This window comes from Talpa europaea (assembly GCF_964194135.1).
Source record: "Talpa europaea genome assembly, chromosome: 14".
In the NCBI taxonomy this organism is placed as follows: Eukaryota; Metazoa; Chordata; class Mammalia; order Eulipotyphla; family Talpidae; genus Talpa; species Talpa europaea.
The window spans coordinates 4111007-4128181 of NC_140082.1; the positions used below are offsets into that span (position 1 = coordinate 4111007).

Here is a 17175-nt window from a genome sequence, read left to right on the forward strand (position 1 = left end):
CAGCCACTGAAGGGATTGCGGCGTGTGCGTGCTGGCGAGGGCACAGTTTGGGGAAATGTGTTCCACAGGAAGGCTTGCCAGGGGGGGCATTAGAACCCGGGCTGGAGGCACACCCCCAGACGCACTGCCATCACTGGTCCCCGAAAGCACAGGCAGGCTTGGCAGAAGTGGGCACAGATGCGTGACATGGTGAAGGGAGGCAGAGCAAGACACAGGGTCACAAGGAGTTACTGAAGCCCATTTTGCCACGTTAGAGAAAACATAAGGAGGATCAGCTCGTCAAGGCGTCAGATCCACACACACCACACCACGCTCCCTTAGGCAGCGTCAAGCCCGTCCGCCCGGTCCTGGAGACATGTCACAAGGCTGGATGGTCAAGTCGCACTGGACGTTGATCTGCGGAGTTTTATTCGGAAGTGAAGGGAGCGCGCTGCCCTCTGGTGGGTGACGGAGGGGGTGCCGCGCCTGGGGAGCCACCCAGAGCTCCAACTTCTTTACTCTCTAAGGGGAGCAGTTGTGGCAGAAGAGCTCTGGGCGGAGGCCCCCCGCTGCTCAGCCTCTTCTGGATGGGTGCTGGGGCGGGCACAGCAGTGGGGTGCGGCATCTCCCCTCGAGGATGGCATCCCTGAGGCGACCTGGTCAAATCTTGACTCCAGCACAACCGCAGGCTTACTTTGCCCAGCTTTCTGTGAGGATGTTCTAACTGCTGAGCTTCGGTTTGAGAGGTTCATAAGTAATTCAGGTGGCGTGATAACATGGTCACATCAGCACTTCAAAACTGTTTATTTGGGGGGAAAAAGTCCTAAAAGAATAAAGTCCCATCAGCACCTGCCTTTTAAACTGAGCCCACGCGCCCACAATCCAGAGGCTTCCCATCTGGGTCCATGGCCTAACTTGCAAAAGATGCTAAACACAAGTGAAGTTTTTAACGATGCCTTAGTCCTGGGAGGTTACAGTGGGAGGCCACGGGGTTCCCACCACCCAGAAGTTCAGGCTTCCAGCCTCTTCCAGATCCTTAAACTTGGGGGAGAGAAGGAAGGGAGGGAATCCCTGATCAACCCAAGTCAGGGGCAAAGGAAGATGCTCCCTGTTCCTGTGCCCAGGGCCAGTCATCTTTGCAAAGGGATGATGTTGCAGCTGCAAGAGAAAAGAAAAAGGAACAGAGTTCAGTTTGGGGGCTCCGGTCAGGATGGACAGAAGGGGATCCCTTTAGGCTTTTCCCTACATCTTTATTCTTTCAAAGCAAATGCCCAGTTAATGAAAGAACCAGCAAGATCAGGGCTCCCTCCACCTCCGTCCCAGTAAGCACATTCCTGCAAGTGTTTACCGAGCATTTCTGCAGGCATTCTGGGGACCCCCTTCAGTTCCAGGACCCCCTGCTTTATGTCCAGCAAAGGTTCCCGTGCCGCAGCAGAGAGAACAGAAAAGATACTTTACCCCAGCAGTCCTTTTCCGGCCCAGCGTGTTGGGACGAGTCTAAGCTGATGACTTTCCCCTCTGCGGATCACTGTCACGTTCAGGGGTTTCTGGAAGGAAAAGCAGCTCATTTCGCGCACAGCTACCTCAGTGCTCAAACAAGGTCAGGCTCTAGTGTGGAGCCTCTGTTTTGTGCTGGGCAGACTAGTAAGGGGCTTATTTTAAGCCTGAGCCTGCAACTGGCAGGAGAGCGGGGGCCTGGCACGCTCGGGCCAGCGAGCAGGGCTGCGAACTTTCCTGGGGGGGTACTCGTCCTCCCCGCAGTTCAGACTGGACTCTCAGTTCAGTGAAGTGGCAGGGCTGGGCAGCTGGAAACCCACGGGGCCTCCTCGGCGCCGTCTGTCATGTTGAGGTCCACCTGTTTCACCTCCTAGATGCCTCTGAGTGGCCCGCCTCCTTCCCCTCCAGCCCACTCATCGCAGCCACCACTGTCTCTAGACTCAGCCACCAACTCCCATCAATTCTCTACCTCGCATCTGGAGAAATCGGCCCAGAGTAACGAAGCCACTAACATCTGTTACTCTCCAGTTTGGGGGTGCACGGCTCCCTACTGTCCCTCAAGGAGAAAGAGCAAAATCCTCACTGGGAACTGCAGGCCTGGCCCCCCTCCACTCCCCGCTCCAGCCCAGCTTCTCTGTCCTCCCAGCTCCTGTCAAGGCCTGCTGGAAGGATCCTCTCCCCGCCCGTCTCCCCAACTTCATCAGCATCTAAACACGTATAGATGCTCAGGAACATCTCCTTCACCCCCAAATTAGTCAGGACCCCATTATTTACTTTGCTAGCCTCCTTGTACTTTTCCTTCAGGTGCTCTCTCAACACTGACCAGTGTGGCCACGTAGCTGTGACCACAGGACTGGTGCTTGTCTCCCTACCCGTGCCTCCAAGGCAGGCCCTTGATGACCTGCCTTGCTCCCCATTAGCACCGGCACGGGGCTGGCCAGCACGCAGAGTTGGGCAGGGAGGCCCACAGAGGGAGGGGGCAGGGATTCTATTCTTTCTTGATTGTTTTTGCACTGTTTACGATACACATGCATGATTTTTATTACTGAGACAAATTTCACCATTTAAAAGCACATGATTCAGGGTCTCCCCTGGTGGCGCAGGTGGTTGAGCACCGCGTTGTGAAGCTGTCTGCAGCCTCTGCAGCGCAGGTTCGACACTGCCCAGCCGGTGAGGGTCCCACATGACGTGGCAGACCCCTCCTGTCTCACCCGCTGCTTCCCTCAGCAGTGTGTTTCAGTCAGTCTGCCTGTTCTGTTCCCTGCTCTGTCTCTGGTGAATCCTCTCACCCTCCCACACATCTGACCTATATCCTGGTTCTTGTATAAATCAATCAATCTTTAAAAAAATAAAAATAAAAATAAAGCACATGATTCAGTGGGTTTCAATCTCTTCCTCTGAAAACATACATGTTTTGTCCCAAAACACACATTTAGAAAGTTATACAAAGAAACAGAGCTCTGACTGCAACAGCACGATCTCAATGTTTCCAGAAAACTGGAAACTACCTAAATGCCCAACAACAGCATGCTGTTGGTTTTTCAATTCACAGAGCTGTCCCGCACACCTGGAGCCTCACTCGCAAGTTGGGCTCCGGCCCCAGGAGAATCCAGGGCCCTGGGGGGTGAGCTCCCCCCAGGCTCTCTCAGCTTTCATCTGTTTGCATCCTGGAATTCCCCTATGAAATTTCATTTGCAAAAAAGGTTCTGTTGCTAAAAAAAGGACTGAGTAACTACTCTGGGGAAGGATTTAGAGAGCTACAAAAAGCCAAAGACTATACCTAACCAGGAAAGGTGGGCTGGAAACAGGGGCCACTACCAGTAATCACCCGCAACTGGAAACAACCGAAATGCCCCTCACCCCCAGCCTGGGTAAGCAATCGGGGCTTGTCTACCAGCGGAGCACTACTCAGCAACAGGAGGGAGGAGCCAAAGAGACGCCCCAACATGGAAGAACCTCAGATCATGATGCGAGTAAAGAAGCCAGGTTAAGAGACCACACACAGGCCCGTGCAGATGATGTTGTGGAAAAGATGAACTACGCAGCTGGAGCACAGACCAGAGCCCGCCTGTGGGTGAGGAGTTAACCACAAAGGGACACAGCACCATTTCTGGACACTATGGATCATTTGGTGACAGTTCTCGTCTATACTGTACTCTGAAAAAGGTGAATTTTGCTGTAAGTAAATTATACCTTGATAAAAACAAGTCATAGCCCTGTACGCCAGCGCAGACAGACCTTCCCTGGAAGGACGTGCGGCCTGACAGCCTCTGATGGAACGGAAAGGGACTTGAAGAAGACTTTCATTCTGTGTTTTTGGTTTGGTTTTGACCATGTATGTACTACATGTGTTTACAGAACAAGCCAGCAGCAAGGAGGCCAGAGAACTACAAAGTGTACAAGTGTATCGAGTCACACAAGAGATGTGAGTACCCCAGAATATGCTAGAAAGCTGCCCTAGCAGGCAGGGGGATGAAAAACAGATACTTTGGGGGCCTCCCTGGTGGCCTAGGGGTTAAGTCTCAGCGCTATCACGTCTATGGTCTGACTTTGATCCCCGGCCAGGGAGCTGTCCACACGGCACAGCAGACCTCTCCTGTCTCCCCGCTGCTCCCCTCGGCAGTGTATTTCAGTAGATCCGCCTGTCCTGCTCCCCACTCTGTCTCTGGTGAATGCCCCCCACCCTACTCCTCTGTCCTACACCTCAGTTCTTCTACACAAAAATAAAATAAAAATCTTACAATAAAGGAATAATTCTTAAAAAAAAAATGATGACTGAACAGTAAAGGGATAACACAGACACATAAGTAAAGGGGAAAGAAGTCCACACAGACAAGGAATGGCCACAAAATGAGAAGTTCCGAGACAGGGCACAAGCTGGTAACTGAGCAAGTAGAGAATATAGAAACCTTGTGTGGTGGTTTTAGACTATGTCCCTAAATTCTTTGATATTCCTTCCTTCAAGAGGAAAAGCCTAATCTCCCCCTGAGTGTAGGCTGGACTCAGTGAGTCACTTCTAACGACTTAGTGACAGTCTGTGTCCTCAGAGACTGGGTCAAAGACACTGCTGTAGCTTCCTCTGCCCGCTCTCTTAAACACTGGCTCAGGGGACGGTCACCATATTGTGAGGACACTCAAGCAGCCCCATGCAGAGGCCACATGGCTTAGAGCTGACTCCTCCCGCCCACAGCCATGTGAGAGAAGCATCTCAGGAGCTAGTTTCCCAGCCCCTCTCAAGCCTCCACACTACTAAGACCTCCTGAGGACCCCAAGCCAGGAGCACCCCATTCAGCCTCCCTGGATGCCTGCCCCTCAGAAGCTGTGAACGAGAACAGCTATTAGTTGTTTCAAGCTGCTTCGATTGGGGGTGATTCTTCACTCACTGATAGACAAATAATACACCCTTTAGAGAATGATGTTAAAAGGAAGCCAACAAGGAAAACAAATTTTTGAGGGAACCCTAGAAAGGATAAGAACAGACAAGAAAACAAAATGAAGAATGTAACACGCTGGGCCTTCCTGGTAGTGCAAGGGGTTAAGCACCAGGCTATGAAGCAATCTCCAGCCGGCCAGGGAGAAACCCACATGGCATGGCAGACCTGTCCTGTCACGCCCGCTGCTCCCCTTAGCAGTGTATTTCGTCAGTCTGCCTGTTCTGTTCCCCGCTCTGTCTCTGGTGGATCTTCTCACCCTCCCCGCATCTCTGGCCTGTACCCCAGTTCTTGATTGCATAAATAAATAAATCTTAAAAAAAAAAAAAAGAATGTAACACATTGGAATTTGATATGTAACAGGTGGCAATATAAATAAGTGGGTCAAGCATTTTCTACTCCATAAAAGGTATCAGCACAGTACATTTCCTTTTGGGGGAGAAAATTTAGTGCCTTACCTCACAACATTCACAACATTCAACCCAGATTAGGTACATACTCAAGAGAACTGAAAACACATCCACACAAAAACTTGCATATGAATGTTCGGAGCATTATTATTCAACATTACCAAAAAGTAGAAACCACCCCCATATTCATCAACGAATGAATGGGTAAATTAGACACACCGCGGCGTCTCCACACAAGGGGACACTGATCGGGCATAAGAAGGAATGAAATGCCACGCCTGTTCCAATGCTGACGGACCCTGAAAACGTGTCAGGGAAAGAAGGTCGTCACCAAAGGTCACACAGCTTATGACCCCGTTTATATGAAATGTCCAGAATAAGCAAATCCATTCCGACAGAGCCGTTCTGGTTGGGGGGGAGGGAGAGTGGGGGGACCGCCAGTGGGAACCCCGTCCTTTCCTAGGCAATGAGGACGGGCTAGAACTGATGGTGGTGAGGGACTCACAGCTCTGCGCACGGGCTGACACTGATCCGTGCACTTCCAGTGGTGCCCCAATAAAACTTACACAACTTACACAGATGGATTCAAGAATAACGAAGGAGCAAAAGAACACCACTAGATTTTCTCCAAGCAGACACAAAATGCAAAAGCCACAACGTAAAAGACTGATGAGACTGACAGTCAGAATTTCAAACTTGCAGCAGGCACAGACCCGACGAGGTGCCAGTGTGGAAGTGGGGGCCTGACTGCTGGGGGGGCAGGGCAGCTGGCCAGGCACCTCCTTCTGACAGTTACACGGGACAAGCAGCGTGAACGGCAGGAAGTGAGAGGGCGGAAGGCAAGGCAAGAACTGCTGTGTAAAGAGAAGATTTTGCTCGGAAACCAAAAACTTTAGGAAATAACTTCTTTAGCTTTGAGTCCCATCTTTCTCTTGCAAAGCACAGGTCTCTGTTGAGGTTCCACTACCAAGAAAAGAGCCAGAAGGGCCTCACTGAGGTGTCATTTGTATAAGAGTGGGAGGTGAGGGAGGAAGGTGAGGGCCACTGGGCGGAAAAGCATTCCAGGAGGAGGAACAGCCGATGCAAAGGCAGCTGTCAAAGGCGCCGGCAACTCTAGGTCACTGACCAGATGCCGCAGGCCCCAACTCACCCCCTCGCTGTGCTGCACCACACTCCCAATGTTCTGGAGCGACTGGAAGTTCTGGGTGTTCACAGAGCCAAACTCCACAATCTCATCGTCCACCTGCAGGCCCTACAGAGAAGAGAAAACGGAAACCAGGCTAGAGGCTCGAGGTGGTGCTTCTGCTCCTCACCTTCCAGCACCGGTGGGCCGACAGGTCAAGCTCGTCTTGAACAGGGAGAAGATGGCAGTGACTCAGACACCTCACAAGGGGGTGATGGGGGACTCCTCCACGTTCTGACTACTGTGAATAATGTTGCTACGAACATCATGCGCAAGTGTTTACATAGACATGGAATTCAAGTTTAATCCCACAGCCACCTTCCAGGAAAGGTGCAAATCTTTGCCCACTTCACTCAAGTGGACAAGCCTCAAAGACCGGGCATAACTAGGCCCAGCACACAGAGCTCCCCAGCGGTGGCCCTGGGCCCTGAATCCGGGTCTTGCCAGTTGTCCTTACTGATCACAAGACTGAGTCACATAAAGTCTGTCTTGCTAACCCTGGATGAATGGTGATGTGCTCTAAGGAGGGGGTCCCTCTAATCCTGTCAGCCTTGTGCCTGTCGCTGCTGGTTTGGGGGTTCCAAGGGCAAACTTGCTTAAGTTTTAACCCCAGATTGAAACAGGCACAGACTGACCTGTGCCTGGCCCTGGGTGGAGACTGCAGAGAGCAGCGTCTGACTTCCCCTCACCTGCTTGGAGCTGCTGCCACCTCCAGAGTTGGGACTTCGGGCGGACCTGGACACCTTTACTAGAGCCGCACAAGGGGGAGCCCAGGGCCACCGCCGGGGAGCTCTGTGTCATAGGCCAAGTTATGCCCAATCTTTGAGGCTTCTCCCTTCAGGTGAAGTGAGGAAAGATTCGTGCCTTTCCCAGAAGGTGGTTGTGGGATTAAATTTTAATTACACGTCTACGTAAACACTTGCGCGTGATGCTCACAGCAACATCATCCAGAGTCAAAAATGGAAACCAAAGCAGAACGGAGAAACAAAATATAGTTGAGTCACACAACGGACAACCACTCAGTCACAAGAGTGAATGAAATGGAGGGCCTCCCCGGTGGCGCAGCGGTTGAGCGCTGGGTTGCGAAGCTGCCCGCGGCCTCTGCTGCGCCGGTTCAATCCCCGGCTGCTCCCCGGCCACCGAAGGAGGATCCCACATGGTGTGCAGACCTCTCCTGCCACCCGCTGCTCCCCTCAGCAGTGTCCTTCGGTCCTTCTGCCTGCTCTGCTCCCCACTCTGGCTCTGGTGAATTCTCTCACCCTCCCGCGCTTCTGACTGTACCCAGTGCTTGTATAAACAAAACAAACAAACAAATATAATAAATAAATAAACATGCCTCTAAAAAAAAAAAAAGTTATTATAAAAAAAAAAAAAAAGAGTGAATGAAATGGAGACGTGGGCGGACCCTGAAAATGTGGAGCAAGTGGAGAAGGCAGCCATGTGGGCCGCACACCCTGGGGTCCTGCTGACACGAAGTCTCCCGAAGAGCCGCATTCACCTGGAGCAGACTGTGGCCCCAGGGTGGAGGGGGCTGGCGGAGCGGGGGTAAAGTCAGTTGGCACAGGGGTTCTTCTCAGGATAAGGGAAGTATTCTGGGTTGGCTGAGGAGATGGACACAGAGCTCTGTGCACACACCAAAGGCTACTGAAGCGTAAGCTCTACATAGGTCAGCTTTACAGTACGGATCATATCTCAGTAAACCTGTTTAAAACATGGGCCTCCCCTGGTGGAGCAGTGGTTGAGTGCTGGGCTGCGAAGCTGCCGGCAGCCTCTGCAGCACTGGCTCGATCCCCGGCCGCCGGTGAGGGTCCCACACGGCGCGACAGACCTCTCCTGTCTCGCCCGCTGCTCCCCTCAGCAGTGTATTTCGTCAGTCTGCCTGTTCTGTTCCCTGCTCTGGCTCTGGTGAATTCTCTCACCCTCCAGCGCTTCTGACCATACCCAGTGCTTGTATAAATAAATAAATAAATCTTTAAAAAAATAAATGTGCCAGGTAACGGGCCTCCCTGGTGGCGCAAGGGGTTAAGCACTGCACTATGAAAAATCTGACAGTCTGCAGCCTCTGCAGCATGAGTTCGATCCCCAGCCCGCCAGGGAGCAACCTACATGGCAAAGCAGACCTCTCCTGTCTCGCCCACTGCTCCCCTCAGCAGTGTACTTCAGTCAGTCTGCCTGTTCTGCTCCCCACTCTGTCTCTGGCGGATCCTCTCACCTCCTGCACCTCTAGCCTGTACCCCAGTTCTTGTATGCATAAATAAATCTTTAAAAAAAAAATGAAATAAATAAAAAATAAAACGTGCCAGGTGATGTAGGATTCTTTTGGCAGGATGCCTGAGGCAAACCAAGGTTCAGCCAATGTGAGCCTGGCACTCAGTAACCAGAAAAAACAGCCCCAAGGAACATTCCTCCCCTCTCCTAGGAGATCTATCACCTACCTCATGCCCCCATCACTTTAATGGGCAGCGAAAGCTGACCCCTCTCCAAAGCCCTGGCCCCAGCAGGGGCTTGACCCCTGCAGGCCGCAGTCATGGTAAGTGATTTTAAGCTGCACGCAGTGGGCCTGTCCATTCCCAGGAGCCTCCCACCACTGCCCCTGAACCACAGGGCCCTCTGGGTATGGGATAGGCTTACTGCCTCACTGGCAGGGGAGCCAGGGCTGATGCTGTTGACTTTGGCGAAGGGCTGTGGGGTGCTGAGGCCCTCGCTCTGGCCCAGGTTGCGGCTCATGGCCTCTTTGTGGGCCTCAGCCAGGTCCCGGGCCTGCTTCTCCTTGTCACGAGCGTGCAGCTGGTGCAGGGCCTCCTCCACCTGTTTCATCACGGCCTTGTGATCGTTCTGCAAGCCTGGGAGGAGGAGACCGTGTCAGGAAGACAGCTGAGGACGCACGACTCCCACATCTACTCACTGACTATTCAACGAACCCTTACTACATGGCAGACATTCGGCGAGAGGCTGAAGCCAAATCTGTGAACAAGACAGTTGAGCTATCCTCAAGAAGCTTCCAGTCTGGCAAGGAAAACAGCGATGGACAAGTCATTCCAATGAAGCCTGCTGACCGCCACTAAGGGCCCACCCAGCCGGAAAGCTGACCCAGGAGATCCGGGAAGGCTGCCAGAGGCAGTGCTGTTTCATCTGAGACCTGGAAGGGAGGAATCGTGCAGCTGAATCCACAGCACAAGGGGTGCTGCGTACAGGGGCGAGCAGGTGGCCAGGGAAGCGAGTGAAGGGGCTGGGGGAAGGACCTCACTCTTCTCTTAGTGCCTGTTCAAGAAAAAGCGATGCACAAGTCCATGGAGACCTGCTGGCGGAGGCTCAGCATGATGTCTGATCCGGGACAGGTTAACAGGGAGAAGAGCCGGCGACCAGGAGTTGGGGGGAAATTAAAATGGCCACATCAGAATGTTTTGAACTGTCATGTGGCCAACTAAGTCACCCCTGCAGGTCAGGCCTGCAGAGTGGTTGGATTTTGTTAATGTCTTAACCTGAAAACAAGCCCCCCAACTCTGAATGCTCTGACACCGGGCACTCACACAGTTCCCTCTGAGGAGTTTCATCGACCCAAGCCAGCCTGTGCTGCCAGCCAAGCCGCATCCAGCCTATGTGGGTCACAGACCCGCAAGTTCCTGGAGGGCCTTCGACTAGGGGCATGCATGGCTACTGGACCTGGCTCTTCTGGTCCTGTCACTTCAGGGCAAAGCTGGACTTCAGGGGCTCCACCCAAACCCCAGATGCAGATACGAGAAAAGAACCCAGAATAGAGTAAGTGGAGGCACATATCTGGGCAGGAAGACGGAAAATGTGTCGGGGGAGAATAGGCGGTTCACCTCTTGACTCCAAAAGATACCCCACTCCCAAGACAATAAACCCCATGAGGACCCCCCAGAACCCTCAACAAGCCCTGGCAGGCAGTGAGCAGAGACCTAGAGTGACTGGGTAGTAGAATGAGTGACCTTATTTACAATATTGCAATTCAAAATTTAATTTTTTTTCTTGGATAAAATATCTCCAAAGTGTATTTCAAAATCAAAACCTGCAGTTGGAACAAACGTACCATCCTCGTGTGAAATGCTAATGCCAGGGGAGACTGAGCAGAGAGAATGTGGGACCTCTCTATCATTTTCCCAATTTTTCTGTAAATCAAGTTGTTTTTAAAAAGTCTTTTTAAAAATGAAATAAACTTGTACTTTTTCAAAAGCCCAGTAAGAAGGAATAACTCAGCCAGATTCTGAAGTTCAATGAAGTCATTCAGACAAGTGTGATGTTAGCACCCAAAGGGGTAAATCAGCGGGACAGGGCAAACAGCCAGAAAGAGACTTAAGCATGTCTGAACATTCACGGCATTATACTGCTGGTATTTCAAACGAATGGGGAAAGAACAGACTATTTAACAAATGGTACTGGAACATCTGGCTAACCATTTGGGGGGGAAAAAGTCAGTGCCCCTTCCCACTGTAGGCTGGCAGCCCCCAAAGCTCCCCCAGAGGCCCCCACCATGGAAACAAGGGAATATATCCCCAGGGAGTTGAAGGGTTAGCCAAAAGCCCCAAATTTCCCTCCGGTCTGATTGTCTAAGCATGGTTTTCCCCGACGCTGTATCTTCCACTCTGTTTTATTACAAAAATGGCATGCTTCTCGCCCCCAAATCCTCCGGAAAAATGATGCTCTAAGAAGAATTCTAGGATCATATTGTGGCTTTGGGGAGCTCTGGTTTTTTAACCTGTGCCCCCATCCCCAGGGTGCTTCGGCCCCCACCAAGTGCGGTCTTGTATCAGAACACGGATGGAGGTGCAGTCGAGATTCAAGAGGGCAAAAGAGAAGTCATGATGGGAGTGAGCAATGTGGGCGACAAACGCCCCTCGGGCGCGACTTTCTCACGCAGACCGCGGGTGCCCCCTGCACCAAGGACGCGCACATCTTAATCCCAGGGTCAGTGAACATGTCACTTCAAATGGCAAGAGGGGCTTGACAGAGGCGCTGAAGCCACGGACGGGGCCGGGAGCCTGCATTATCCAGGCGGTGGGCCCACGTGAGCGCCGGGGTCTTCATCAGAGAAAGGCGGAGGCAGGAGAGTGCGAGAAAGAGATGTGATGACAGCAGCAGAGGCTGGAGGGCACGGACCCCTGATGCTGGAGACGGAGGAAGGGCCGCCAGCCCAGGAAGGTGGGCGCTTCTAGAAACTGGACAAGACAAAGAAACGGGCTCTTCCCTACAGTTTCCAAAAGGGACGCGGCAGCCCTGCTGACACTTTGATCTCAGCCCCATGGAATCCACTTGGATGTCTCACCCCAGAACTCTAAGGTAAGAACCCTGCATCGTTTTAAGCCCCTCAGTCTCTGGCAACTGTTACAGCAAAAACAGAAAACTAACACCTCACCCAACCTCTCTCGCCGCTCGTTCCATGATGGTGAAGACAGACACATAAGGAGGAGATTTTATCTGTGACGGTGACACGCCCATCATGGCCCAACCGGAGACCACTGCCCACGTCCCGCAGGCAGGGGGACCGAGAGAGGCAAGGAGAAACTGACGGGAGGGTAGGGTTTGCAGGGTGGATCCCCAAAAGGAGGGGTGCTAAGCTGCGCAGGATCTTCTGCCCTTCCTACCTTCCTTGTCCCCTTCCTGCCCCCCTGGCACAAGACAGGTGACTGAAGAGGGAAGGCTGCCCGTGGAGGGCAGAGCCTGGGTTTCTGGCGGCCGGCCTCGCTCTGCCCACCTCCACGTGCCTTTCCTGAGAGACTCGACCCTTTTATAGTCGCGTGACCATAGTCAGGTCACTCTCGTTAACAACCAAACAGATTTCCTAACACGTAATTGACCTCATTAGGACCATCAGCAGTATCTGACTTGGGTTTCTGGTGCAATAAAGTGACGTAAAGTTACAAAACAAAACGCAAAATGAAGCCCTGCACACAGAACCCCAGATTCTAAGTCATTCCCTGAGTTCTCAGCCCCGTGATGGAGACAAGGAGACGGGCCCATCAAGGCAGGAGAGAGGGAGGAGGTGATATGGAATAGAGCTGATCTCATCCATGGGCCTTTTACACCCCTGCGGCGAGGTGGGGGCGCCCCTCAAGGGCCACTCACAGACAATGTTGTGCCGGGCGGTGCGGACTTGGTACAGGTCCACGTCTGAGCGGGGGTAGCCCTCGCAGTCCACCAGCGGCTCGCTCATCCCAACACCTTTTTGCTGTGGGAAGGAGATGTGGTTAAAAAAAATTCACAGGAATGAAGTCCTCAAAACCTTTCCCAGACCCCTCTCGTCTGCAGCCACAACCAAGGCGACAGCAACCACAGCTGCATGGACTGACGGCTTAGGGCACGCCAGGCCCATCTCTCAACGACCCTCTGAGGTGGCGTGTTCTTTCATTTATTTTTTTTAAGATTTATTTTATTTATGCATGTATCAAGAACTGGGGTACAGACCAGAGGTGCACGGGGGTGAGAGGATTCACCAGAGACAGAGTGGGGAGCAGCGGGGAGACAGGAGAGGTCTGCTGCGCCATGTGGATCAGCTCCCTGGCCGGGGATCGAACTCATGCTACAGTGGCTGCAGACAGCTTCATAGTGCTGAGACTTAACCCCTTACGCCACCAGGGAGGCCCAGTATATTCTTTTAATGAATGTTTAATGACATAGGAAGGCGGGAGACCATTCTCCTTTTTTGAAGTTCGAACAGTGCAGATAAAACTCAGCACTCTTTGAACATCATTCCCAAGGCCAGTCTCTTCCTCCGCTCCTCCCAGCCCTCCTTCCCGACACCTGGCTGGCGGCCTTGAAGCTGGAGGGGAGTGAAAGCCCCAAAGAGCACCCAGCTGGGGCAGGACTGTGGTTCTTCTGGAAATAAAGAGATCTAAGAGGACTTTCAAAGAGGCTTTTCATCTCTGGAAGGATACAGCAGTATCACCAGGTGTCTCTGGGGCAGGGAACTGGATGGGAGGGAGACTTCTCATTTGATATCCTTTTGTAGACTTTGAATTTTGATAATGGGCATTTGCCCCCTACTTAAAACAATACACTGTTCAACATCCTCAAGTCTTTTCCTACACAAGTCAGAGCATGGACACAAGCAGTGAAATGCCCTATGATGCAGGGATGGTGCCATCATTATATATTTTTGTAAAGATGTATTTATTTATGCATACAAGAGCTGGGGTGCAGGCCAGAGATGCAGGGGGTGAGAGGATTCACCAGAGACAGAGCAGGACCAGAACAGGCAGATCCACTGAAACACACTGCTGAGGGGGGCAGTGGGGAGACAGGAGAGGTCTGCTGCGCCATGTGGGTAGCTCCCTGGCCAGGGATCAAATTCAGGCTACAGTGGCTGAGGATAGCTTCATAGTGCTTGTGCCACCAGGGAGGCCAGTCATTATATTTTGTTTTGACTCTCAATTCTGCGCCTAACAGTATGGGTGCCCTTGGCTAAGACACTCACTTCTCTAAGCCTCACTTCCTCAATTATAAAATGAGAATACTGGCACTCAGCTCCCTCCTCACTTGTGAGAAGTGACGAGCTGGCCTGTGCAGAATGCCCAGTGCAGTCCAGATACATTCAGACTGAGGTGGACAGTGCCCCCTGGAGCTCTGGCCCCCAGAGCCGGTAAACGTGGCCTTGTTAGGAAAAAAGATCTTTGCAAAAGTAATTAAGAATCTCAAGATGGGGCCTCCCCGGTGGCGCAGCGGTTGAGCGCTGGGTTGCAAAGCTGTCCGCAGCCTCTGTGGCACCGGTTCGATCCCCGGCTGCTCCCCGGCCACCGGAGGAGGGTCCCACATGGTGTGCAGACCTCTCCTGCCGCCCGCTGCTCCCCTCAGCAGTGTCCTTGGGTCCTTCTGCCTGCTCTGCTCCCTGCTCTGGCTCTGGTGAATTCTCTCACCCTCCCGCGCTTCTGATTGTACCCAGCGCTTGTATAAATAAATAAATAAAACAAATCTTTAAAAAAAAAAAAAATCTCAAGATGAGTTCATCCTGGACTTAGGTGAGCTCTTAAATCCAAGAACAGGTGTCCTTATGAGAGAAAGGAGGGCAGTCTAGCGCACAGAGAGGAGGCCAGGAAGGCAGAGACTAGAGTTACACAGCTACAAGCCCACCAGGGCCAGCAGCCTCCAGAAACTAGGAGAGAAGCATGGAACAGATTCTTCCTCAGCATGTCTAGAAGGAACCTGGTCAACACCTTGATTTTGGCCTGCTAGCCTCCAGAACTGTGCGACAATACATTTCTGTTGTTTTTAAGTCACCCAGTTTGTTAAGGTGGCCCAGGGAGAGTAATCTACATGGAAAATAATAAATGATGGTGATTATTTAGCAAAGAGACAAGCTGCCCACTGTCCTGCCCACGGGTACCAGGAAAACGGGTTCTTTTTACTTCTCTCATGTTCTCTCCACAAGCCTCTGGGTCACACATACTGTTTCCTTTTGGAAAGAAAAAAGAGACTCCTACACTCCCTTGACACAAGACTCACTGTAAATACAGCTTTCACGTACCAGGGGTCAACCCCCCGTACCTGCCTGTGGCCATTCCACAATGGCTGAGGTGACTGACCTTCCTGATTGAGACTACATAAGACACTGCTTTCCAAGTAGGGCCCCACACCAGACATCAGATGACTCTGACCCCAGAGTACTTTCCCCTCTCCACTTATCTCCATGCACAAGGAAAAAGCCTCCTCTTGACATTAGTCTTTATAAGCCTCCCCTCCCACCCCCACCACGTGCCATCTCTGGGTCCCTCCATTTTGTTTTAACAATTTTGAGATAGGACCTCCCTGGTGGCGCAAGGGGTTAAGACACAGCACTATGAAGCTATCCCCAGCCAGGGAGCTACCCACATGGCGCAGCAGACCTCTCCTGTCTCCCCACTGCCCCCCCTCAGCAGTGTATTTCAGTAGATCTGCCTGTTCTGCTCCCCACTCTCTCTGATGAATCCTGTCACCTCCCCTGCATCTCTGGCCTGCACCCCAGTAAAAAAGTGGGCCACCTTAAGAAAAATATCAAGAATGCATCAGTACAGGAAGTATATGGATACAGCATCGGGTTTATGGTAGAAGAGTAGCTAAAATTCGAGAAATTGCTGGCAGAGCCCTTGATTCCAGATTCACAGGTTCCAACAGGCCTAAGATGAGAATTCTATGTCGTGACTTTGAGCAAGTAATTTCTCCTTTTTTAGCGTGGGGGAAACATACCAGCTTCACAGGTAGTTGTGCAGATTTCATGATAAAACACACCCATAAACCAGCAACCTTCAAGCAGAGTCAGCACCCAGTAAAAATGGTAACCTGACCTCCATACCACACTTCATCTTACACCCGTCACCTGAAAGGCCTCCATCCACCCTATAGAGGATGTAGTTAATGCACCCTTCCTCTGATTTGTGGTTTTACACTACGTGGCATGAGAAAAACTGTATCAGTTCTGGCGTCAGACAGTCCTGGGAACTAGTCTTACCACTGTCACTTCCTAGTCGCCTGACTCTAGGCAAGGGTTTGCCACACTCTGGACCTCACTTTCCTCCTCGTACAGTAAGGATAATGAGTTTTACGTGTCACTCAAAGCTTGGTCTTTAGACCAGAAGCTCTGGTCAGACTGAATTTTTACAAGATCCCCAGCCGATTCGCACATACAAAGTTTAAGAAGCTCGGGCTGGAAGGTGGTTAGCAAAGCACAGGACATCGGGGAAGGCAGTGATTATCCCCTTGCCTCTGCAAACTCATCAGCTCTGGGACTGGAGGCAAGTTGGAATTCAGTCACGTGTCTTTCCTGGCCCCCACAGGGGCGGGAGGGTAACAGAATCACCCCAAGGGTGGCTGCGAGCGTGAAAAGCGCTGAGCAATGTCAGCCCCACAAACAGGCCCGGCTCAGCGCGGGACCACAGGAGAGTCCCGGGGACTCGCGGCGCCGGCCTCGCCGCCTGCTGCCCACAGGGCCGCGGCGCCCGGGCCTCCCGCGGGGGTGCGGGGAGCCCGCCCGGCCTCCCAGGCCTTCCGGGTCGGGGGCGCGGGTCCGGAGGCCCGGGCACGCCCCAACCCGCCCGGAGCCCCGCGTCCCACTCACGCTCTCCAGCACGTCGTAATTGGCCTTGATCTGCGCCTCGATCTCCTCCTTGCGCCGGATCAGCTCCTGGACGTCGCTGACTGTCACCGCGCCCGCCTCCGCCGCGCCCCCGCTCCCCCCGGCTTCCTTGTCCGACATCGCGGTCCAGGCGGGCGATCCAGGCCGCAGAGCTTCCCGGCTGCGGACGCCCGAGAAGACTGTGGCTACGGCTCCTCTCGCGGGCCAAAACACCGTGGCCGTCCGCGAGCGCCAGTCGGGGCGGGGGCGGAGCTTTTGCCTGATGGGCGTGGTTTGGGGCGGGGTCATGGAGCCACGCCCCTCCGGAGCCAGCGGTTGGGCCTGGCTCGCCAGGAGCAGTGTGGGGCTCTTACCACTGCCGTATTCTTAGTGCGGTTTTGATAGTCATCTGTCAAAGAGCTGCCATTTTGCCAATAAATTCCTCCTGTGTGCTTTACACTGCCCTTAGGGCCTGAGGGGTAAAAGGATCCAGGACGCACCTCCCTGGTGGCCTGGGGGTTAAGGCTCAGCACTGTCACCACAACAGCCTGAGTTCCATCCCCAGCCAGGGAGTTACCCACATGGCGCAGCAGACCTCTCCTGACTCACCTGCTGCTCCCCTCAGCAGTGTAT

At 52.8% G+C, this 17175-nt stretch overlaps 1 protein-coding gene across 2 annotated transcripts; it reads right to left on the reverse strand.

Annotated features, from left to right (window-relative positions):
• Window positions 1–1109: 1109 nt before the first annotated feature.
• PSMD9 (proteasome 26S subunit, non-ATPase 9) lies at window positions 1110–16683 on the reverse strand (the record flags this gene model as incomplete). 2 transcript variants are annotated; one of them, XM_084253914.1, is made up of 6 exons in its annotated part: window positions 1110–1137; window positions 1438–1526; window positions 6468–6569; window positions 9132–9343; window positions 12585–12687; window positions 16546–16683. In XM_084253914.1, 6 exons carry the CDS (start codon window positions 16681–16683, stop codon window positions 1110–1112), a joined length of 672 nt encoding a protein of 223 aa, XP_084110040.1. The 2 variants fall into 2 exon arrangements, with proteins under 2 accessions (XP_084110040.1, XP_084110041.1); XM_084253915.1 differs by lacking the exons at window positions 9132–9343; window positions 12585–12687.
• Window positions 16684–17175: the final 492 nt, after the last annotated feature.